This window comes from Lissotriton vulgaris, chromosome 8 (assembly GCF_964263255.1).
Source record: "Lissotriton vulgaris chromosome 8, aLisVul1.2, whole genome shotgun sequence".
NCBI lineage: Eukaryota > Metazoa > Chordata > Amphibia > Caudata > Salamandridae > Lissotriton > Lissotriton vulgaris.
In genome coordinates, this window is record NC_141696.1 from 220589837 (window position 1) to 220615980 (window position 26144).

General features: G+C 46.2%; 1 protein-coding gene across 1 annotated transcript in view; it reads right to left on the reverse strand.

Annotated features, from left to right (window-relative positions):
* URB1 (URB1 ribosome biogenesis factor) overlaps positions 1 to 26144 on the reverse strand; it is a 783310-nt gene that overhangs the window by 177351 nt on the left and 579815 nt on the right. Inside the window, exon 30 of the mRNA XM_086933991.1 lies at positions 16183 to 16285. Within this exon, the coding sequence (XP_086790117.1) occupies positions 16183 to 16285 (103 nt within the window). The remainder of the gene's footprint in view (positions 1 to 16182; positions 16286 to 26144) is intronic.

The window sequence follows — 26144 nt, forward strand, 5'->3', positions numbered from 1 at the left end:
CAAAAACGCGCTAAATGCGTCAACTAATAAAGATAAAAATCTTAAGCGCTTACAAACCGCAGCGCGGTAGTATGCCACCTTGTCCCTAATAGATTCCAATTTATTTGGGGGGAGTGATACCACTACCACACATCTCCTGCCCTAAGTATGTCACCGATTGTTTCCCAAATGTACACTAGTCTACCTCTGAAGTCAACCCATAGGCTTTACATTTTTCTAAGACCCCATAAAGCCTACGCTTGTGTTCCTGCCCATAACAAATATGCTACTTACCAGTATGCATCTGTTCTTGGCATGTAGGGCTGCTGACATTCATATCTGTGCATAGAGTCTACCAAGTATCACAAGATAGGTGGCTCCTCACCTGGACTACACTGCGCATGGGCATCCTCTCCATCCTCAGATTGTTTTTCGCCATTGTGGCAGAGATGGAGTGTAATACAGTGAGTGATGTCCATGCTAGATAGTAATTCTGAATGCTACAGCTGCTACAGGCGCCGGGGAGGAGCGTGGGCGATATGAATGTCAGCAGCCCTACATGCCAAGAACAGATGCATACTGGTAAGTAGCATATTCGGTTCGAGGCATGTGGGCTGCTGAATTCATATCTGTGCATAGATTACATAGCAGTCCCTCCTGTTAGCGGCGGCTGCCCGTGCCAGCTGCAGCAGTCTGAAAAAGAGTTTTGAGAACAGCCTGTCCTACAGCTGCCTGCTGTTTAGAATGCACATCTACGCAGTAGTGTTTCGTAAATGTATGTGTGGTGGACCAAGTGGCTGCCTTACATATCTCTTCTAAAGGATTATTCCCCAGGAAAGCCATGGACGCTCCTAACTTACGTGTGGAGTGTGCTCGTGGTGGAATGGTTAGTGTGCGTTTAGCCTTAGCATAGCAAATCTGTATGCATTTAACGATCCACCGGGCTATCCCTGCTTTGGAAATGGGGTTGCCTTTGTGTTGTGGAGAAAAGGCAACGAAAAGCTGTTTTGTTTTTCTGAAATCCTTTGTTCTGTCTATATAGTACATTAGAGCCCTTTTGACATCTAACGTGTGTAGGGATCTCTCTGCGACATTTTCCGGATTGGGAAAGAAAACTGGCAGTTCTATGGTCTGGTTCATGTGGAACTGCGAAATCACTTTAGGCATAAATGTAGGGTTGGTGTATAATACCACCCTATTTGCGTGGACCTGGATGAATGGCTCTTGAATGGTTAGTGCCTGGAGTTCACTAACTCTCCTCAGTGAGGTAATGGCCACTAGGAAAGCAACTTTCCAAGTCAGAAATTGAATCTCACAAGAGTGTAGAGGTTCAAAAGGTGGTCCCATTAATCTGGTGAGGACCACATTCAGGTTCCAGACTGGTGACAGTGGGTGTCTGGGAGGGATCACTCTTTTAAGTCCCTCCAGAAAAGCTTTAATGGCAGGCACTCTGAATAAGGAGAGGTGCTGCCTGTTCTGAAGATAGGCTGCTATGGCGGATAAATGTATGCGAATGGAACTGTACGCTAGATTACATCTGTATAAATGCAAGAAATAACAGATGATGTTTTGAATAGATGCATCCAGTGGGTTAATGTGATTGTTGGTACAATATATGACAAACCTTTTCCATTTAGCCGCATAGCATGCTCTGGTTGTGGGCCGTCTTGCCTCCTTGATGATATTCATACATTCCGGTGGCAAGTGGAGGTAGCCAAATTCTAGGACCTCAGGAGCCAGATCGCCAGGTTGAGCTGTTGCGGATCTGGATGCTGAATGTCTCCATGGCTCTGCGTCAAAAGCCTGGGTGTGAGGCGTAGCCGTTGATGCGGTACCACGGATAGTTCCAGAAACGTGGTGTACCATGGTTGGCGTGCCCACATTGGAGCAACCAGGATGAGGGTCATCGAGTGTTGCCGTAGTTTGCGTGCCACCAGCGGTATCAAAGGTGCTGGGGGAAAAACGTACGCAAATTTGCCTGACCAGTTCATCGATATCGCATTGCCCTGCGACTGTGGGTGTGGAAACCTGCTTGCGAAGCTTTGGCATTTTGCGTTTTCCCTTGTGGCGAACAGGTCTATCTGTGGATGACCCCATTGCTGGAAGTACGGTTGGAGTACTGATGGATGTATCTCCCACTCGTGCATCTGGTGGCTGTGTCTGCTGAGCAGATCCGCTATCTGGTTGTCCTTGCCCAGGAGGTGTTCCGCCATGAGGAAGATGTTCCTCTGAATGGCCCACTTCCACATGCTCTGAGCCAGATGAGACAACTGTGGAGAGTGCGTTCCTCCCTGCTTCTGTATGTAGTACATGGCAGTCATGGTGTCCGTCCGGATCAACACGACCTTGTTGCACAAGTGTTCCTTGAAAGCTTTCATCGCCATGAAGATTGCCATCAGTTCCAGAAGGTTGATGTGCATCTTCTTTTGCTGTGCTGTCCATAGTCCCTGCACTGTGTAGTGGAGTACATGAGCTCCCCATCCCATGAGAGACGAGTCCGCCGTCAGTACAATTTGTGGAACAGGCTCTTGGAACGGTCGGCCCTTGCAAAGGTTTCGTGGGTTCCACCAATGCAGAGAGTTGAATGCCCGACCGCTTACCAACACTAGGTCCTTTAACTGTCCTTGAGCCTGATTCCACTGACGTGCTAAGCACTCCTGAAGCGGACGCATATGTAGCCTCGCGTGCGGGACTATGAAAATGCAGGAGGCCATCATGCCTATCAACTGCATGAACACTTTAGCTGGAAGCGAGCGTTGAGGTCTGAATTTCTATATCAGCAATTGCATGCTGTTTATTCTCACTGAATTTGGCTGTGCTTTGGCTGCCAGAGTGTCTATCGTCGCACCCAGGTTCTGTCGCACGTGAGCGGGCTGAAGGTGTGACTTCGGGTAATTCAGTGAGAATCCCAGACTGTGAAGAAGATGAATGGTGTGGGACATGTGGCTGGCACACTGCTGGGCCGACTTTGCTTGAATAAGCCAGGCGTCCAGATAAGGGTAGACATGTATGTGCTGTCTCCTGAGGTGTGCTGCTACTGTTGCAAGGCACTTTGTGAACACCCTGGGTGCCGTCGTTACTCCGAAAGGGAGGACTTTGAACTGATAATGTTGATGTTGAATAGTGAACCTGAGATACTGTCTGTGTGACGGGTGTATGGGTATATGGAAATACGCATCTTTTAGATCCAGCGTTGCGAGGAAGTCTCCCTGACTGAGTAACAGCAGAACCTGTTGCAAGGTGAGCATATGAAAATGCTCTGACAGAATGTAACTATTTAGAGGCCTGAGGTCTAGTATAGGTCTGAGCGACCAGTCCTTTTTGGGTATTAGAAAGTAGAGGGAGTACACCCCTGACCCTTGTTCTTTTACAGGCACGAGCTCTATGGCCCCTTTTTGCAGCATGCTGTAGACCTCCTGCTGCAATAAGTGTAAGTGCTCTGCGGACATAGGACGGTGTCTTGGCGGGATGTTGGGTGGAGTGGAGGTTAATTCCAGACAATACCCGTACTGTACAATGTCTCTCACCCACCTGTCTGTGGCGATGGATTTCCAGACCGGCAGGAACTGTTGTAGCCTCCCCCCGACAGGTGTTATGTGGTCGGGGGGCAGTGACAGGGCATCACTGTTTGTTATTGGCAGAGGATCTGGAACTGTTGTTTCCTCTGCCTCTGCCCTTGATGTTGTTTCCCCGATATCCACCACAGTTGTTCTTATTGTAGGTGGATTGTGTACCTCCCTTATTGTATTGTGTTTGTTGCGGTGACTGGCGTCTTGAGGGGCCTCTAGTACTGGAGCGACGAAAGGAGCCACCCCGAAAGTGCTGTGACTGCAGAGCTCCCATAGACTTTGCAGTCTCTGTGCCCTTTTTAAGTTTTTCAAGGGTGGTGTCAACCTCAGGTCCGAATAAGAAGTATGGGTTAACTGGCTGATTGAGGATAGAAGTTTTAATTTCAGGTTTGAATCCTGAAATCCTCAACCAGGCGTGTCGTCTTAGCATAACACTAGTGTTGATGGCCCTGGCTGCAGTGTCAGCTGCGTCCAGAGCACACTTGATGGAAGAATTTGTTATGAATTTCCCCTCCTGTATGAGTAGCTCTGGCCCCTCCTTGTACTGATCAGGTAGGTGTTGTAATAGTGTCTCAAGGGTATCATAATGTGCCCTGTCATATCTGGCCAAGAGAGCCTGAGTGTTAGCAATGCGCCAGATGTTAGCCGCCTGCGCAGCTACTCTTTTCCCTGAGGTTTCCATAACCTTCGACTCTTTGTCCGGGGGAGGAGCATCACCTGTAGTCTGGGAGTTCGCTCTCTTACGTGCATTAAAAACAACCAATGAATCCAATGGGAACTGTCCCTTTATATAAGGAGGGTCCACAGGGGCCGGCCGATATTTTTTCTCAATCCTTGGGTTTAACACCCTGGCCCTAGTGGTATCTTTAAAAATGTCAGCAGCATGCTTGAGGACCCCTTTGAGCATGGGTAGGGTTTTGACTGCCCTTTCTGAAGTTGAAAAAGTGTCGACCAGAAAGTCTTCGTCCACAGGGTCAGCATGGAGCTCGACTTCATGGTTACTGGCTGCCCTCTCAATAAGGGCGTTAAAAGCAGTTGTGTCCTCAGTAGGAGACGTTTTCACACTGTACACATGAGTGTCCGGGCGTGTCTGCGGATCCCTTGAGTCAGCAGGGTCCGTCCATTGTTGGTCTTGATCATCAGGATCAGTTGCCACATGATAGAGGTCATCCTCATTGTAATTATCCCCTGTCTCAACATCTGAGTGTGTTGGGGAAACATTTTGAGGTTCCTGTTCATAGTGATGGAGGGGTTCCACAAGAACTGGAGAAGTTGTAGAAAGTATTTTTTGCTTCAAGGGAATCTTATATGATTCCATGGGAGTCTCTGGCATCAACTTTCGTTTGTATATGGACAGTCTCCCAGTGTCCGAGTCGATGAATTGTCTCGGCTTTTGGTCTTCAGGCTCTTCCGTAGCCTCCATTTCCATCGACACGTGTGTAGCGGCGCCAATAGATTTTTTCGGCTCTAACATCTTTGGACGCACCGAGGGTGGTAACCCAAACTGGATAGGTGTCGACGTGGTCTGAACTTGTCCGACAAGCTTCGGCATCAGGGCCTTCTTCGGCCCGACCGATGTACCCTTCTCCTTGATGCGTTGGAGCGACTCCGACACTTCTTTGGCTATGAACGGACTGGGTTTTGTCGACTCGACAGGGTCCTTGGAGCTAGTCTTCGACTTCTCCGTACGCCTCGACCGAGGATCGATCCCGTCTTTCGGTGCGGGCCTTTTGTGCGAATCGACACCCTTCGGCCTCTGCTTCGATGGCTCGACGGCCTTGACCTTGGTCTTCGGCGCCCCAACCATTGGCTCGACGACCTTCTTGAGTTTTCCGGCATCGACGGCCATTTTAGTTTTCTTCGGCTCCGAGGGGTTTGAGGCCTTGGAGCCGACGAGAGGCACAAGCAGTTTCGGTTTCTGCAAAGACGCTGTCAGTTTCGATTTCTTTGTATCGACCGATGGCGGTTTCGAAACCGCAGGCTCTTTAGAAATGTTCGAAGCCGGGCCTTTATGCAGGGCTGTAGAACTAGATTGTGGATCTTGGGTAAGGCCTAGTGGCGATCCCTCGACCTGAGCCTTACTGAGTGCGTCATCTTCGGCCTCTGTGCGGCCGGGTTGGCCTAGCTCTTCGCCCGAGCTATCTTCTATGGCCCCAAGGGCCTCCACGTCGTCTCCTACCTTATCGACGACATTCTCATCTTCGTCTTGTACCTTCTCATCTTTGGCGTCATACTCGGAGTCATGGCCCGAAGCTGGATCGGAGCAGTGTTCCTGATCCTCCAGATCAACAACCTCCTCGTCTTCGTCCCGAAGATGTTCACGGGAACAGGCGCTGACTTCTTCGACTCCAGTCGAGCCGTGCGTCGAATCCTGAGGGTTTTTTTCGACCTGAACCGGGCACAGGCCATACAGTTGGCTTCGTTATGGTCTGGGGACAGGCACTTGTTGCACACCGGGTGGACATCGATGTGCGGGTATTTTGCATTGCAAAGAGGGCACCGCTTGAATGGACTTCTTTCCATTTCAGATCTAAGATCGGGTAGAGTGTGGAAAGAAAAAACCTGTTGAGTCCTCGATGTCCACTAAGCAAAGGCACCGATACCGAACGAAACGATACCGACGCTATCGAAAGCCTTTTGGCTTTATAGAAAGTTTTCCTAACTTGAGCTAAGATAGTAACATCCGAACCCAATGGCGGAAAATAACAATCTGAGGATGGAGAGGATGCCCATGCGCACTGTAGTCCAGGGGAGGAGCCACCTATCTCGTGATACTTCGAAGACTATGCACAGATATGAATTCAGCAGCCCACATGCCTCAAACTCAATATGTCATCCTAGAAGTAGGCTACCACCGGTAGGTCGTTAAAAAGTCTATGCATGAGTCTTTGGAAGACTGCAGCTGCTGTGGCCAGTCTGAATGGCATGAGAATTAATCTGAAACACCCTACTGGCGTTATAAACGCAGTTAAATCTATGCTGTCCGAAAGTAAGGTCTCTTGGTGGTAAGCCAATGCTAAATCTATTGTAGGGAACCACTTGACACCTTTGGTCAAGGACAGCAATTCATTTATGTTGGGCAGCAGGAACTTGTCCACTACAATATTTTTAATTAAGGTCCCTCAAATCTATACATAACCTCAATTTACCGTTCCCCTTCCTGGCCACCACAAGTGGTGTCATCCACTCTACACACTTCACTGCCTCTATAATCCCAATACTTTCTAATTCCTCCAGTAGCTTTGATACTTCTTCTCTCACACCTCTAGTCACTCGGGCAATAAGAAAGATGCCTGCTCAATTCCCAATCACATCCCCAGACATAATTGGCATGACCATTTTAGTAAGCTTTACTCAGCACCAGAGGTTATGTCATCTGAGGAGCCATGTGACCCTTATAACCTCTCTAATGCCGATAGTGACATTGAGTCCTTTGCCCTGGTTGAGATCAAGGCTTCTCTGAAGAAGGTAGTCCCTGCTAAAAAGTAGCTGGACCGGATGGTCTGCCTGGAGATCTGTTCCTCGCAGATAACGCAAACTGGGCACACTACATCCTGGTCCTCGTTAACACTATTGCCAGTGGTAGGGTAGCCTTGTACCAGGGTCCTGGAAGGGCTCCGAGGTGTTGCAGATTTATAAAAAGGGCACCACAGAAGACCCTTTGATCTACAGACCAATTAGTTTGATAGACGCAATGCAGAAGGTCTTCGGTAGAGTTTTGTTACAGAGGATCCAATTATGGGCTGAAGACAAAGCCTTCCTCTCCCAATACCAAGCTGGCTTTAGGGCCAGCACTAGAACGATCAACCAGGTTTTCAGTCTGCAGCTCATTTACTGGAAGATAGTGGTGATTGGTAAGGACAGTCTTTTTCTCGCATTCATCGATCAAAAGACTGCCTTTGACCTGATACCCAGGGATAAGATATGGCATAAACTTGGAGATATGGGTGTTTCACCCTTTACCCTTAACCTGTTGGTTCGGCTCCATGGGGGCAATTATGCCCAGGTGAGATGGGGGGACACAAAGCCAGCTAACTGAGTAGATCCCAGTTAACAGGGGAGTCTGCCAGGGCTGTGTTATGGCACCCACCCTGCTTTCATTATATATGAACGGGGTGGTCAGCTTCTTGCAAGAAGATTCAGCTGACGCACCAACCCTGGCGGGCAACAAGGTACCCACTCTCCTGTTAGCTGATGATACCCTGCTGGTGTCTAAGACCCCAGCAGGCTTACAAAGATTGCTTAACAAATCCCAACTCTCCTGTGACTCCTGGGGACTGGTTATCAATACCGCAGTGACTAAGTTCATGGCATTTAGCCCCAATAAGTCGTTTAGAAGCAATCTTTCGCTGGGTGGTGTACCCCTAGCGAGAGTTAGTACATTGGACTATCTGGGTGTCCGACTCACCTAGCCAAGATGCTTATGGACCATAAACGTGTGGCCAGAGCACTAGGCAAAGAACATAGCTTGCCACAGAGTAGGCCAGTTGCACCGGCCCTCACAGTTTATGACGCCAAGGCAGTTAGCACAGCTCTTTAAGGAGCCGAGCTTTGGGGGTTTGAAAACGTCGAGGACATCTGCAGATCTGAGCATACATTTTTTAGGGACCTAGTGATGCTTCTCCACAATATACCATTAACACCTTTAATGGTCAACATGGGCAGGAGGTCAATCAGAGATATAGCAAAGCTGAGCCCATTGCTTTTTTGTGCTCGCATTAGGCAGACTCCTGAACTTTCCAAATATGCTAAGGCACTTGCAGAGATCATTAGCAAACAAAAAGATCCACCTCTAGGAGGTTTCCTGTGAGCCAGAGAGTAGAAGGCATACACAGTATTTGTTAAAATACCCCTCACACACCAAAAGGGCCCTTTGTGTCATGCTTCATCATCGGGGTCTTCCCGCCCCAGGACGGGTGCGTGCTACGACTGGCGACTACGCTGGAGCACTTTAAATTCTTAAGTGCTATGTGAGGTGCATTTGAGTGAGTGAAAGTAGGGTCAGGGGCGATTGAAAAGTGAGGTTAAAAAATACCTGGCCTTATGAATTCAATTTTTTTTATTGATCATAGGCTGGTATTGCTAAAAAAGGTGTGTCGGAGAAAACAAAGCTTTTAATGTGCTAGTTCTCCTGGTGATGTCAACATGTTTCGAGGCCTTGCATGCCTCTTCGTCAGGACGGAGTTAGATCCCTCTGTCACTCACTATAGTTGCCATCAATATGTGCAAGGTGTATATACAGGTGATAAAAAATACAATACCTATGTGGTTTGAAAGTAATTCTAGTTATAACCCTGTCAGAATTTCTGATAAATGAGCCTGTAAAGATAAAGAGAGAGCACAGTTACTCGCCGTGCGCTTCCCAATGCGCATGTAATGGTCACCTAAGGAAGGAAAAAGGTGACATATATTGACTTTTATTTGAGAAAGTCTCCTACTGTTAAACTAGGTGCTGTGACCTATTGAGGGAAAAAGGGGGAAGACACTACATAACATAACGCACACAGAAAACACACACTCTCTATAGTGAAGATCTGCGTAGATAGTAGTGAACTCAAAAACATGGCATTGTTGATGTCTGTTTTCTCAATACATACTGAAAAAGAAAGGAGTCAGTGCCCCATGAGCCGTCCAGGATGAGGGGTAAATAAAACTCTTATCTGTTGGAGTGGGAGAGAGGTAAAAAAAAATATGTAGAAGGAGGCTTAGTTCCGGCAAGTTTAAGATCATAAGTGAAAGGCAAAGGTCAGGTCTCTCCTCCAGCAACAATGCCAGACTCAGTGCAAGACGACCCGTCCTCGCTTCCTCTCTCTCCCGCGGCTTCCATGGTGTGAGCGAGAGGATTTGTCGGGGTGTATTTATGCTGGGCTTAATTGAATAAGTGCTAACACCCGACCGCAGGTGAACGCGGTGGCTGTAGGCTTGAAATGGGTATTGGTATTAAGTCTACCTTGTTCAGGGTAGATGTTGAGGTCTAAAAAGACCAAATTTTAATTTGATGCTGTATGGGTGAATTTCAGAAATCTGTCTTGTTGGTTGAGCCAAACCATGAATTCCTCAACAGATTGAATGTCACCCCTCCATATAAGAAGCACATCGATGTACCGTTTCCAGGTAACCAGATGTTCATGGAAGAGGTTCTGTTGATGGAGTATTCGTGTGGTCTACAAAAACATGGGACCAGCATGGGGAGCACCTTTGCTCCCAGCCTGGCTGGTCTCTATGTACACCACTTGGAGACCACACAAATACTCCATCAACATAACCCCTTCCATGACCATCTATTTACATGGAAACGGTACATCGAGGATGTGCTTGTTATATGGAGTGGTGACATTCAATCTGTTGAGGAATTCATGGTTTGGCTCAACCAACAAGACAGATTTCTGAAATTCACCCATACAGCATCAAATCAAAATTTGGTCTTTTTAGACCTCAACATCTACCCTGAACAAAGTAGACTTAAGACCAATACCCATTTCAAGCCTACAGCCAAAAACTATCTCTTACTATATAATAGTTTCCATCCGAGACACCTGCGGGATAATCTCCCCTATGGACAGTTTCTTCGACTCAGGAGAAATTGTTCCGATGTTTCTGAGTTCAAGAGACAGGCATCTGATTTGGAACAAAAATTACTCAACAGAAACTACCCTGAAAAGATTGTAAAGAACGGCCTAAAAAGGGCAAGGAATAACAACAGGGACGCCCTATTAGAACCAACCTTGCCTAAGGTACAAGAGACCCGCCCTATATGTGTCACCACATACAACACTAATTCCAACAAAATCTCGAAGAAAGTGAACAGACCTTGGAAAATCCTTAATTGCGGCACCCTCGACTTTCCCAAACCAATGTTTTCACACAGAAGGGGTAAACACCTCAGAGACATTTTGGTCCACACCAGACCAAAAACCACAGCAGACACTTACACCACATGAATAACATCTGTACAAGAACACCATCCATGTGGCTAATGTAGCACCTGTGAACTAACTAGAAAAAGTAGAACAATTGAGTTTTCCAATGGCACTACTTGGGAACAACTTGCCTTCACAAATTGCAACAGCAGAATCGTTGTATACCTAATCACATGCCCCTGTGCTAAGGAATATGTTGGAATGACGTCAAGACGAGTGAATATACGTATCGGCAAACATAAGAGCAACATTCGCTGCAAAAAGAGCACAACCAAAATGGCCAGCCACTACTTGACAACAGGTCATGACATTAAAGATCTCCGATGGACTGTAATCTAATCCATCTGTAATGAAAAAAAACCTCCTAGAAAAAGAACAACGCTGGGTGTTCCGTCTGGGAACACATATTACAGGGTTGAATGATGAAATACCGTGGGCACAATTGAGCCATTAGTAGACTTTGTCTATTTGCCTACACCCATGGTCTCTCCAAAAAACTGTGCATTACCTGTCCTCTGTGCCACACTGTATGGTTTCTCTGTGCGTCTAAAGGAATCCAAAAACTTTAACATACTGGACAGCATGACTATCACCAATTACATATGTACTCATGCATGCCACTTAATATATTTATATACACACTGAATGCGGGCAACCTAGTTGAGTTACCACCTTCCAATACCATAGACTATATCTTCAACCTTTATGCACGGATGACCACTTCTTTTCTAATGGAGTCCCTAGTATCAAGTTCGTGGACATCCACTTCAAAATGGCGGACCATCGATACAGAAGTTTCCCAGTATACGAGTGCATGAGGGACCAAAGCAGCTCGTCGGCGCAGGCGCACCAAGACCTCCGCTCGCCTCCCTCCAGGCACACATAACACGCCTTTAGCGTGCCCTCCCCTATTGGAGAAATTTCACTTTTTAAAAATGTAAGCCAATACATTTTACAATTTCCTGGCGTTCTAATCTTAAAAACTCTTTCCGGCAGTACTCGCGAGGCATCCATCGGGGAAACAAGGTGACCACCGCGTCTACCCGCACCTTGGTGTACAGCCCGGTCTAGTTTCTTCCCGCACTCGTGACAGCGTTCACCTGCGGCCAGGTGTTAGCACTTATTCAATTAAGCCCAGCATAAATACACCCCGACAAATCCTCTCGCTCACACCACGGAAGCCGCGGGAGAGAGCGGAAGCGAGGACTGATCGTCTTGTAGTGAGTATGGCATAGCCGCTTGAGGAGAGACCTGACCTTTGCCTTTCACTTATGATCTTAAACTTGTAGAAACTAAGCCTCCTTCTACATATTTTTTCTTACCTCTCTCCCACACCAACAGATGAGAGTTTCATTTACCCCTCATCCTGGACGGCTCATGGGGCACTGACTCCTTTCTTTTTCAGTATGTATTGAGAAAACAGACATCAACAATGCCATGTTTTTGAGTTCACTACTATCTACGCAGATCTTCACGATATAGAGTGTGTGTTTTCTGTTTTATGTGTGCGTTATGTTATGTAGTGTCTTCCCCTTTTTCCCTCAACAGGTCACAGCACCTAGTTTAATAGTAGGAGACTTTCTCAAATAAAAGTCACTATATGTTCCCTCTTTTGAAGGGCTAATTAGGGTTGCATTGGTAACGTGTTCGGTCTACATTCCACTATACACAGTGCAGAGCGCCCTGGGCTGTTCTTTTACCTCGTTACCAAGAGTACTATCTATTATTACTGTAGTTTGAAAGCCTTATAAACTTCTAATGTAGCCCTTACAGTGGAACCAAAAAACTCCAATCAGGACTTTTTAGAGCACTACTTAACACCAGTGAGGTGCCATCACTCCTTGATCCAATCTGGCACCTTGTGAGATGGCTCTCTTACAACATCTGTGGTAGTGGGTATCCAGTAGAAACTGTCTTTACCATGAATGATAAACTTCAGATGTGTCTTCAGTCTCAGCATATGTAAGTAAGAAACTTACAAGGTGACTGACTTCAGTAACTCCCCAGGCACACCACATGACTAATTCCCCTACTTATCTCAATCCTAAATGATAAATACCTTAGAAATATGCTCACCTACTTGACATCTATCATTGAAAAGGTTTGGGATCAGGAAGAATGTGAAGAACACTGTGCATTTCTCTCCAGGAATCAGAATCGTGACATTCTTCTACACAAGACCACAGTTCCTGTGGTAGAAAGCACATTGTAAATGAATTTAGTTTACTTTAGGAGAGTCTGCACCCACAACTTCTGGCCGATGGGCAGGATTGTTGAGTGGGGTGTCCTCTGCTTATCAGGAGAAAGGAGCTTGAAGAACTGGACAGTAATGGGGACAGTTGAGAGTAACAAGCAACTGAGACATATACTGGGGCATACTAAGCAAACTCAATAGTATTTTTTTTTTAAGTATAACTATTATTAGCATTTCAGTGAAAAAAAATCATGAATTATACAACAAACTGTAGCTGATGGTGCAAGCGCACCTAGTTCGTACACTGTGCTAATCATTTAACTCTCACCCCCATATCTTCCCCACCCCCTGCTCAGTCCCCTAATCAGAGAGTTTCACAACTCAATACAGTATAATGGTGATAACAGCGCAACTGATCCTGGCAATCGAGGGCCCCCATCCCATTCAGGAGTCACCGGCCTCATGTGTCCCGTTCCAATACCATACAACGGACTCAGCTGGAGCGCATGACCCTATAGCCTATGGAGGTAGTTCATCCGGTGGTGTCGGCAATTCGGTGAGCATCGCTGCCCCTGTGCTCATGTCCTCCTCTAGCCTCTCGTCCTTTCTTGTTAGCTTCATATGGCACCCCCTGCATTAATCCATCCTGCCATGTCTTTTAGCCAGTCGTCTATTTCCGGGCATCGGGGAGAAAACCACCGTATGACGATTCTGCGTTTAGCTAGTAATAACCAGATGATGAGGAATTCCCGACTCAACTTTTTCTTACAAAAAAGGAATCGGCCCAAAAGACAACGGGACATCTCTCTGGGGACCTCCCATCCTGTAACCAGGCGGAGCAGATGGACTATAGATCCCTAGAATCCATCTAAATCTGGGCACCTCCAGAGCATGCATGTGTAGGAAATCTGCTTCCTGCTCTCCGCATCTGAGGCAAGCTGGATGATTTCTCAGGGTTTACGGCATGAAGCCGCTTAGGTGTCAGGTATACCTGATGTATTATATTGTATTGGAGTAGTTTAAATCGGACGTTGGTGGAGGTGGACTTGACCCCTTCATGTATATGTTCCTAAGTGTGTGCGTGTCTAGAGGCACCTCCAGTTGGGATTCCCATTTATCCTGTACCGGGAGCACCGTCATGGGAGTATGCACCCTGAGGGCCCGATAGAGGTGTGATATCAATTTCTGGCCTCCCGACATTGACAGCAGTATCTCCAGTGTATAGGAGCCTGGGGGGGGGGGGGGGCTTTCGGGAACCCAGGCAACATCTTTCGTGCTGTATCTGCTACTTTAATATATTGCAGGAATTGCCCAGTTCCTAGTCGAAATGTCTATAAGGCATCTGTCATAGTTATGACCTGTTTATTGGGGTAAAGATCAAGCGAACCCCATAGTTAGACACAGTGATGGCCACTGTAGAATATGATATATATATTTTTTAAGTTTCGAAAACCTTTATTGATGTATTGCATAGTACAGGAATGTTGACAAAAAAAGGCCACAATCCAAGCTCAAACATCAATGATACATGTAGTGCAATTGTCTGTACAATTAGGAATACCAACTAACTTAACCCCTCCCCAACAAACCCATAGATACAGGTCAAAAAGTAATGTAGAGTTATCCAGTCCATGGCTATACAGTCCAGTAGCATATATGGATAAGCAGCAACCCCTTGTGGCATACAGGAGGTCCCAACAGTGTTCAGAGATAATGCATCACAAGTAAAATCACATAGCATCTCGCCCCTCGCACCCAGCAATGTTAAGTGCTATAAATATGATCATGCCTCTTCCTACCTCAAGGCCGAATACCACTGCACCCCGGTCCGCCAGCTCGTGTCTCATGTGGTTGCTCCTGAGCGGTAGGAGGGCAGAGCCCATTCTCAGGTGCTTCTTTCCCCTCCTCCCGACCTGTCTGCAGCGCAAGAAGATATGAGGTGGGTGGGCCCCAAATGTCTTTCGGGCGCAATTTGGTGGGGAGCAGGTCTGAATAATGATGCATGTATTCCTGCCATGTAGACATGATGTGAAGCAAATCTTTAAATTTTGGGGCATGGCCCCTCCCCCACCTACATGCCACCTGTCGCTTTGCCAGCAGCAATCCCAGCGCTAGGAAATTTTTGTGTACTGTTTGCATTTCCTGTGTCAAGCCCAGCAGAGCTACGAGCGGGCATGTCGAATATGATACACTTTATAGTGGTATAACATGGATAAAATTAGAGGAAAACAACTTGTGATGCAGACTTAGAGGAGTAGAATGTATGAGGGTATTAGTGGACACTATAAAATGAGAGTGCAAGTGGGTAGCCACTTTGGACTGTAACATCAACATGTGATACAGTGGTCCTCAACTCAGTAGGTGTGACATGTAGTTTCTACATAACACAGAAAGTTCTTTTTTTTAAACTTATATTAGTGGATGGGATTTTCCACCAGTTCTCTTAGTTTAATCATCAAAACGGGTTTTTGGGAATTTAAGTAAAGGTTTAGAGTTGCCTACAATGAAAAATGCACCATTTTGATAACCTGTACACACCAATAAGACAAGGAAATAGTGCTTGGTCATGTAATGAAGGCTATCTCTCTCCTCTCTCAACTCTATGTTCTTGCCATATACAGCAATACATTGAAGATGATAAAAGCCAGCGACTTTATCCTCAAGTAGTAGTGACCACAGATGAAGCAACTCTTTGAATCTTTAATGTGAAACAGGGAGGAAAATGTCGAAAAACATTGTGGATGAGTGAGTTCTATGTGACCTCTTGTTATCGGGGGCCAATTATACTATTTAAGATGGGAGGGTGTGGCTGAATGGTGCCAGTGGCTTCAGTGTGGTCATGGTGAGGTGGGACTGGGGGTGCTAGCAGTGCTGGCAAAATGAATAGAGGCGAATGGTCAGCAACTGTCCAACTTAGTGTGAAGAGGTGCTGCCTTTCCATTCTGCTGCCACGGCAAAGGCTGTGACCCTAGCGGGGCTCGCAGGTCATCCACATAGAGTCAAAGGATAAATAGGGACAGGATGTGCTTCACCCCTTATTGTGAAACCATCTTTAAAAACCTTCCTGGTGGAGGCCTGCTCTTAGATTTAGTCTGACCTTTAAAGTTGCAAGTCAAGGGCAGAGGACATTTTACAGCATTAGTTGTGAAAATGTAGTTTCTTGAGGGAGCATGCAGGAGAAAAATGAAGAGATATCTCTGCATCAATAAAATAGACATTACTAATCTGCTTCCAGCACTTATTGAGGAGAACTGTAATTGCTACTGAGGTCCGGGACTGCCACACCTAGCCTTGTCTCAGCTGTGATTGCATCGCACCCCATTAGCATTCTGGCATCACTGGTGTGTCCTGATAGTACTATAAGAGCATCAGCTGTGCTACGAGTGTTTAACCTTTTGGTCCATCAGTTCTCCATGTTAATTCAGAACAGTTCTTAGCAAAGCCTAAAAGTTGTTCAATTATTCCACAAGTGGAAAGCAGCGAGGAATCACACATAAAACTGCAGTGACTTAGCACTTACCTGGCCTGACCAATTCACTGAAGAGTGGAAGCAGGAAACATGGGTCATATAGGTTGTGGCAATCATTCACAGTTTTATCTGTAAATAACATCCTGTCCTCTTCCTAAAAGGTATATACAGAAAACAGCAAGTAAGAATAAACTGATCAAAGGAAAAGCTGTACTGAAGTCATAAACAGGCATTTTCTTATGTGCATACCATTTGGCTAAGTGAAAAGATAAACAGAGTGATACCGTGTTTTGGGTACCTTGGCAATACGAGAACAGAAATTCCACAATTCCATGCCAATAAGGAACCAGAGCAATGGCAGTCTTACATAGAAAGATGATGGGATAAGATGTCCCCAGGATCACATGAGGTGGAATTTCAGAATATTTTTATTTCACAGTATGCAACTCATCAAATTTCTCAGGGGCAGGGCATTCCAATGGTGGGAAAAGAGCAAACAGGAGGTCAACACAGGTCTTGGATTATTGGCACAATGATAAGTTTGTAATTTAAGGGTGTATTTGTGCTGAATTTATGGCAGCTATGATGTAAGGTGAAGGACTATCGATGGACAACGAGGTAGACCAATTCAAATAGTAGATGGCAAAACTTGTATAAGTAGAGGTCTGTGATATGGAGCTAGTAGTGGAGTGAACTTGAAGACTACATTGCTGAAAGGGATATAGGAGGTAAGGGATCAAGGTGAAGGGGTTGCCTTGTTTTAGGCACAAGATTACAAGTTTTCAAAGTTGTTCAACGACAGAGATGGGAGTGTGTCCACTGCGCGGGTCCGATTTAATCGTTGAGAACCTGCTCTTAATGACAGGGATGTGGGGAAATAATTTTTGAACAAATTAATTTGTGTAATGGAGTGGTGACAAAGTGCTTTGGATAAAAAGGCTATGTGAGCTGGGTAAGGTGTAGAAAAAGTTACTTACTTGTAACTACTGGTCTCCCACTTTTGTACCTTTCATATCTATATAACAAGGTTTTCATGTTCATAAACGACAGCTGCATTTCTGTGTTATGTCTAAGAGAGAATGCATGACACAGGCGGTTTTGGTTTTGCACAGGTTTGCTTTTGTGCCACATTATATTTTCACACAGAACCTGCAGTTGTTTTCTCGGTCTGTTCATTCCTGATATTTGAGCCGAAGGGCAGACAAGGTCAAATAACAATGTCCCTTGCTATTTTGTTCAGGTCAGGCACTTGCACCTAGACATAACACAGAAATGCAGCTGTTTATGAACATGTAAACCTTGCTATATAGGTATGCATAGTATTGTAACAGAAAGAAAGATATTTTCTGAGAGAAGATCATGACTATATCTGAGATAACAAACGTTGATCTGTGCATGCTCAGGTACGGGGTCCGCTACTAAACCCAGAGATCATTTCTGTATAATCAGTTTGCTTCTGTCGAATGGGAGTGGGATTAGGCTATTCTGTCATGATATGACAGGGCTTTGTATGATATAGGGCCTATTGACATTGCTGATGGTATTTTTGCTAGGAAGTTGTTTTCTGAATATGGCACATATACTGCATTCTAGAGCACAATAGTTTAAATAAATATTTCAAACATCCTTTGTGTCTCGGTCATCTCTTATTGTGGACAAGTAGGAGTTTGTGAGCGAAAGGGGGTGTCCTGTTACTGCGATCTCTGAGAGGGTTGGGAGTGGTGTTTTCTGGGTTGTTGATTCACTTGTCTCTATGTATAGGAGTAGGAAGGCAAGAGAGACACTTTAGCTAGCCGGACTAGGGTCATGGTACTGAGTTGGTATGGTGACTCAGTCCCTATCTACTAATGTTCTATGGTCCCAAGCATAGCTCTGTTCCTGAGCAGAATCCCTGCAACTTGTATCTTTCATAGATTCACATGTCTGAATAATTCCCATCACAAGGCTGGAAATCCCCTATAGTGAAGGGTAACACAGCAGTGCCTCATACACTTAAATAACATTTAGAAGAGACAAATTATATGTATTACACTCACCTCATTATGTGGCTGAGCCTCTGGCTAATAAGGTGAGAGGACTCAAAGCTAAAACTCCTCTCTGAGGCTGAGCAGATATTCACAGTAGCCAACAGAGCATGGTAGGACACTACTGGGCAGGTGAGTGGGTGCCATGCAAATCTATGAAAGATACCTAATGTGGAGAACTGTAGTTATTCAAGTAATCTTTTGTTCTCTGGCTTGTTACTCTCCCCCTCTGCCTTCACAGTCCCTGGATGCCACAACTTTCGCTCATAAAGAGGGCACCCAGCTCTGAATTCCCAATAGTATTCCCAGCCAGTGAGTAGCGCTGGGATTGGTCCGAATGCCTCGGCTTGGCGCTCAGACATATACTGGGAGCCTGTGTTGGTTTCTCCACCCAGATGTACAACACAGCTAGGTGGAAAAAAGCTAAGTGCGCATGACGGTTTGGCAGGCCAAACAATCATGATCACTTGACACTGCCCACCACTCCCCCCTCCTCCCTCCTCCCTGGTGAAGCAGCGTCAGTGTGGGAGTCCACGTCCCTCCCCCGGGACCTGCAGGGCTAAAAATAAAATGATAATTAACATGTTTTATCATCATTTTATTTTTGTGGGTTGCCTCAGCTGGCTTTCAGCTGGTGGGGGGGGGAGGTAGGTAGGGGGGGGGGGGGGGGGGATAGTGACAATCCTCCGCCAGACCGGAGGAGCCAGCCCTGCTTGTTCATATAATAAAGGTTGTTCTTGGCCATCTGGGGTACAAAGGTATTCAGAGCCTGCATCGCCTTCCTTAACTCCAACATGTTTATGTGAAGACATGTTTGTTCTACAGAACAAGGGCCGCTGGTGGAAAGTCCTTGAAGACTAGCTCAGCCACAGAGGGACTCATCCATGTTGAGATGGAACTAAGACTCTTCTAAGGTTAAGACATGTTCTTCAAAGATCTTGTGTCGATCCGCCCACCACATCAGGGAGTGTCTGGCTTTGGAAATCAATGTTTCCTCATTGGTCCTCCACTCAAATTCCAATTGCTCCTGGAGGGGACACATTTGTTCACAGCACAAGGCAGAAGACGGATACAAGGTGGAACTGGCTGAAGTGGCGAACAGTTTGGAGCTGCAGGCTGTGTGTAGTAGACAGTGCAGAATTTCAATAATCTTCTTAAGTGAGCCGAGGAAATCTGAAGGAACCTGTGATGAGGGAGGTTGTGGAAAGGCAGGTCAGCCACTGTAGCCTAAAGTATGTTGTTGGACATTTTCAGAGTCAGTAGGCATTAGATTTACATCCAGGTCATCAGGATCCATAGCCTAATCATCAAGTTTATTGCCGCTTTGAGAGCCTACATACCCAAGATGAGCACTTCAAGTACACATTTCAAGCGATGTCACATCAAATACTTCAGCACATGTGGTTTTCAACCTTTGCTTCTGCTAGTAAAAGTGTTGCATTTAAATGGAGCTGCAAAGATAGGAGTTTGGCAATATATTTATAATATGCATTATGGGGAACTTTCCCAGAGTCAGGGATACATCAAGGATCAATGGACAACTCCTCAGTTAAAATGTAAATGTAAATGTAAATGTATTGGCATTTATATAGCGCACTACTTACCTTATCCGAGACACCTGTTGCTGGGCCTGGTCGTGGCCAAACGGGATTTGGCGAGAGCCTGGAAGAGCGACCGTGCTCCCCCACTTAGCGCCTGGAAAGCGGGCTTAGACTTCCTCATAGGGCTAGAATTGCCTGTGTTTGAGGCCAGGGGATGCCCCCGGAAACATTACAAGATCTGGAAGCGGTGGGCGGATTACAGGGGGTTGACCTTGGAGCCCCCAGTTGATTTAGATGATGTACAACCTACCGATGGGGACCTCGGGGCCTTGGAGGGTATTTGATGCCTACTGTGCTTCACCTGTATATAGTGGCGGAATGTGAACACGTGCACTGGGTTAGGGTGGGATAAGGGGTGGGTAGCGGGGGGGGTTTCTATTGGGGTAGTTAACAGGGTACGGGGTGTGGGAGGGGGGTGATTTGAGAAGTTTAAGCTATATATACATCCTGCTACATGTTTGCTGTTGACAGTGTCCTCCTGATTGTGGAGAACTGTATATATGCTATGCCTAAACTTTTAATAAAAGCAGTTGTGAAAAAAAAATAACCGCTGGTATGGAGATGTGCCTCATTATCTGGGATCTCCATGAGCGCGGTACAAAAAAAGAAAATGGCAGCCGCTATGGCGCGACGCTGTGGGAGAGAAAAAAGCTTCTTTCACTGTGTGAGCAGGAGCGGCTGGACTTGCATCGTGCACAGCATACCCTCCGATGGCTCAATTGCTGAAGAGCTTCGCTGAGGCGTCAAGCCACGCCCCCCAGGTCTTGTCCTTCTTCACTCTCTGTTTCTTTCTCTTCCTACTCCTACTGTAAGTCGTGAAGGGGGAGAAACTATAGTCAGTTTTCACTGCCTATTTCTTCCTGTTTCTCTTTGCTTTCGTGTATTTTCTTAGGGCGAGCCTTGTCTGCGCTTGCACTGTCTCTTTAAGACATGTTATATACGAACAAGTTACTTACCTTCGGTAACGATATATCTGTAAGAAACATTAGTTAGTGTTAGATTCCTCACCTTAGAATATCCCCAGGCGTCAGTCTGGATCCGGAAACTTTTGCGTAGCAGTACCCCTGCGCGTCGGTAGGCGTCGTCTGCAGGCGTCCCCTGCGGCTCCGCGTCCGTCGTCGGCGTCGTGCGCCGTGATGACGTCGCTGGAGTACATAGACGCCGCCTCCGCGCGCTGACGTCAGTTCTTTGCACACAGCTTTTCCGCGCCAGGAGACGCAGAGCCATGAGAGAACCAACACTGGTGCCATGTACAAACTAGGGCCCTGAAAGGGATGATCTTAACCCTAGGTATCAGTTCGCAGAACGGGGAGGATGGGTGGGTTCGGTAAGGAATCTAACACTAACTAATGTTTCTTACAGATATATCGTTACCGAAGGTAAGTAACTTGTTCATCTGAAAGAAACACGTTAGTGTTAGATTCCTCACCTTAGAATACATACCCCAGCAATACCAACCCCGGTGGTGGGTCTGCGAACCAATACAAAACTACACCAGAAAGTCCTGGAGGACAGAACGGCCAAAGAAGCCATCCCTCCGGACTTGACTGTCCAGGCAGTAGTGCCTCGCAAAGGTGTGCAGCGAGGCCCACGTAGCCGCCTGGCAAATGTCCTGCAAGGGGACTCCCCGGCCCAGGGCAGTAGTAGCCGCCGTGGCCCGAGTGGAATGGGCCCTCAGCCCAACAGGAGGCTCCTTCCGAGCCAAAGAGTAGCACGCTTTGATGCAGAGGACGACCCATCGAGAGATGGTTCGTTTACAAACCGCCCGTCCCTTCTTCGCACCCACGTAGCCAACAAACAGTTGGTCATCCACCCGGAACTGGCGTGTGCGATCCATGTAAAATGAAAGCGCACGTTTTGGGTCCAGACGATGGAGCCGCTCTTCATCCTTTGAAGGATGCGGAGGCGGGAAGAAGGAAGGGAGGGTGATGGACTGTGATATCAAACAGGGGGAAAGGGGGTTGGACAATTTTTAAGGGGGTCCAATGTACTTGTCCTGACAACAATAAACAATAAGAAGTGTACAGAGTTCCCCCGGGAGAGCTCTAGAAATTTAGCTCAACCAGTAATTCTCTCTCACTAAATCTAGATAAGGGGTGAAGTGAGGGTCTCAAGTGTGCGGTGTAGACCCATATTCCAGAATGAAAAGGTACCTCACACAGGCTACCGACAGGACCACAGCTGTAGCCCCAGTCGATAGTCGTCCAGCCTCATCATCGGTACCCTGCTCCTTCGGCAGGCTGGCGGTGCAATGCCCGTCGGGCAGCGATGAAAGCTGCACTTTTGATGGAGATCTTTTATTCTGGGCCAGCGGGTGTGTGCGTGTGAGGGGCCTAAGGGAGTGTAATCGTGAGCGTGGTAGTGAAGTTAAAAGAAGTCAGGGAAGTCCTGTTGGTGAATGTTTTAATAGTCAGGCTTCCTGCTTCAATAAAAGGTAAAGGGGTACTAAGGGGTGGTAAGTAATGGAACCAACCCTTATTCGACCCTTAACGTGCAAGAAATGGTCAACATGTTTCACGCCCTAAGGGCGATTCATCAGGACCTGGGTGCTCATAAATTACTCGGGTCCTATAAATTTTGCAGGACACCAGTATACGACCTGAGGTAGTGTCGTATCGTAATGGTTCCACAGAGGGGACCTTCTGGAACTGAAAAAGAAAAGAGAGACAACAATATAGACACAGATAATGGCTCTTTTGCTTTAACTTACTGGTGACATTTTATCTGTGTTTGTGTGCATGCTATCCAAAACATGCGTGCCCAGTGAATGGCTATGCCTAGATATTACACAGAGGAACATATTCAAAACCTTATGAGAGATCCGCCTCCCTTTGCCTCTGCAACTCTCAGTGTCGCGGCTAACACCGTCAACGAATCCGATAAACTTATACGCCTACGAAAAAAACAAATTAGGACGGATCTTCATGGTCATTTTTTACTCCAGCATTTAAGATCAGGTACAATCCCCGCAGGACTTCAAATTCGCAACATCCCGGTCGTGTTCACTGACGACCCTGAATACAAAAAAGGATTCAGTGGGGTTGAAACAAAGTGCAGTAGGGACCTGATGGTCCTTACCATTGAGACCGCACACAGAATTTCAGTTAAAGAACTCGCTGAAATTGAAAAACTAGAAAAAGAAATTCAAGACAATCAACTCATAGCTGATTCAAAAGGACTCCTTGAGAAGGTTGAAAAGGAGATCGGCGAATTTAAGGACTTCACGGTTGCCCAAAAAAACAATAAGTTCGAGCTGGACAAGAAAAATTTCTCGTTGGAATCCGTATACCCCTACCTGAGAAAAGACTTCTACTCTAACTCTGAATCACGACGGTTCCTTCAGGATAACCAGGGCCGTTCTCGACGTGCCTTCGTTTCATTCTCGGATACATCTTCGTCTGGAAGTGATTCTAATACCGCTAATAGATCCTATCAAAATAGGCAAGGCAACCAGCAAGACCAGGGACAACGTCAACAACAAAACCAGACACCTTTTTTAGGACAAGGCCCACAGAAACCGAGAGGTCGGTCCCGTCCCGTCCAGCCATGGGAAATGAGGACGCGATCCCGGTTCTACAAGAGTTAAACCTTCCATCCATCTTTAACTTATCTGACAGGATTTTAAGTGAAGCTGAAACATCTATCTTGACGAAGGGCCTTGGATTTGTCCCGTCGAGATTTACAGACTTCACTAAGATGAAGTTAGAAACTTTGGAATTTTGTCGTAAGTTAAGATTAAAGACATTCTTCTCTGATATAAGCGAGGAAAATCAAACAGAAGTGACGGGATTAAGGAAGAAATCCACCTTTTGCCCAGCCGGCTCAAAAATTCCTAAAGAGATACTTACGTTTGAACGCACAGTTCTTTCAGGAATATCAGCACTTGAAAAGAAGCGGAATTTTGTTAAATTCAATCTCGCCAAAGCAGAGAAAGAAGCTTTGGCCACCTTGAAAAATGACAGAAATATAGTAGTCAAACAGGCAGACAAGGGGGGAGCTGTAGTTATATGGGACATCAATAAATATAAAGCAGAAGCACTTCGACAATTGGAGGACAATTCATGCTACAGACGCATCACAAGGAATCCCACACTCGAAATTCAGAGTGAACTATTTTCAGTCATCCAGAAAGGATTTGATCTAGGATTCATTGGACCGAAGGAATTCAATTTTTTACAGAACAAAAACCCACGAACTCCGGTCTTTTATTTATTACCCAAGATCCACAAAGATGAATTAAATCCACCAGGACGACCCATAGTTTCTGGGTGTGAGTCCTTACTAGAACCAGTGGCCAAGTATATCGAATTCTTTCTGAAACCATTCATTGAAGAAATTCCAGCACATCTTCAAGACACCACGGCTTTCCTCCAACGAATTAGTACAGTTCCCTTTGAACAAGATTCCCAGCTCTTAGTGACGCTAGACGTTGTATCCTTGTACACGCAGATTCCCCAAGATCAGGCCCTTGAGACACTAGCATGGTTCTTGGAGACACGTGTCAGACCCTGTCAAGTACCTTCTGATTTCATTGTACAGCTGGCATCCTTCGCATTGAGAAAGAATTTTTTCACTTTTGATTCTGACTACTTCCTTCAGGTGAAGGGAGTAGCCATGGGATGTCCCTTTGCCCCGGAACTAGCAATTATGTTTATGGGCCTGTATGAGAAGAAATTTATTTACAACGACAATCCCTTCAGTCATCAGATCTCGCATTATATGCGGTATATAGATGACATCTTTTTCATCTGGACTGGGACTACAGAAACCCTTGGTGAGTTTGTTGAATGGCTCAATGGGCGCTCAAGCGACATTAAATTTAATTGCATATCGTCCAGCCAATCTATCACATTTTTGGACGTGAAAGTTGTCCCTGCCAATGGACACCTGGCAACAACTTTATTTAGAAAAACAACCGATAGGAACAAGGCCTTGCTGTTTACCAGCAATCACCCTCGGAGTTTAAGAGAGAATTTACCCTTTGGACAATTCCTGAGGATCCGCAGGAATTGTTCAGACAAAGAAGAATACTTCCACCATGCAAATTCACTCATGGAGAGGCTTCTCCAAAGAGGTTACCCGAGAAAACTCCTTAAGCAATCTCTGAAGCGAGCTTGGTGGACGCCCCGCGAAACACTAATGGTTAAGAAAGCCAGGATTGAGCAAAATCGAATGGTTTGTGTATCAACATTTTGCCCTGCTGCCAATCAACTTAAGAGGCTGATAAACCTCAACTGGCATCTAGTGCAAGACCTACATGAGGACATGAGAAATTCACCATTATTTGCATTCAAGAAGGAGAAGAGCGTGGCGAACCACATTGTAAGGGCAGCCTTACCTAGTAAACAAACACCAACTCTAACAAGCCTTTTTGGCTTCCCCCAGACAAAAGGACACCACAAATGTGGTACTTGCACTTGTTGTCATGACACCATGGAAGAAACAGTATTCTCCTTTAACAACATCCACTGGAAGCATGAATCATTTACCAACTGCAAAACCAGGAATGTAGTTTACGCGATTGTCTGCCCCTGCCCCAAACTATACATCGGGAAAACATCCCAGGAGGTCAGACAACGTATAACGCAGCATAAATCGAGAATTCGTAGAGAAGTGGAGAATGCGCCATTGGTACACCACTGGTTGATGAACAAGCATGATAAAGAGGACCTCAAATGGACCGTCCTGTCCAAAATCGAAAAAGACCCCAGAGGGGGGAACTTAGAATTAAGATTAAACCAAAGAGAGGCACTTTTGATCATGAAGTATGATACAGCAGTCAGTGGACTAAACGAAATTTCGGAAATTTACAAAACTGTTCCATGATTTAGCCCACAGGACTTCATCTCCCAGAATTCTCCTTATTGATACCGAACTACAACTCCATTCATCCAAACTACAACTCCCTTCATGCTTTGGGAGGCATCCTCCACCTTTAGTCAATTGACGACATGGCTTCAGTAACCTGTAAGCAGTGACTGTATGAGGAGCGAGGACGTTCGAAACACTGTTTTTGAGAGTTCAAATCGGTTTTCAGGTAAGCGGACACTGGCACGCTTCAGCGCGATCGGTAATCGGCTCCCGTCGCTCTCCCCCGCCTGCCCGATTCCAAACGTTTATCGTCACTTTTTTATCCCCAGAGGCGCCGGATCCAGAAATTGCGGACCGAGCGCCATCCAACAATCATTGGTGAGCGCACACACGCTGCAAGGTGAGCATACACTACCTCCCTTTGTCCCTCTCAGCCCCGCTCTAGTGTAGACACAGGCAGCACGTTGTGAGCTGGCATGACTGAATGCATTTATCCTTTCCTCACAGCACCTCTTCGCTCCCCTTTGATGGGAATACATCGGCTTTCTACATTATTTGAGGAGCTTTGACCCACGTA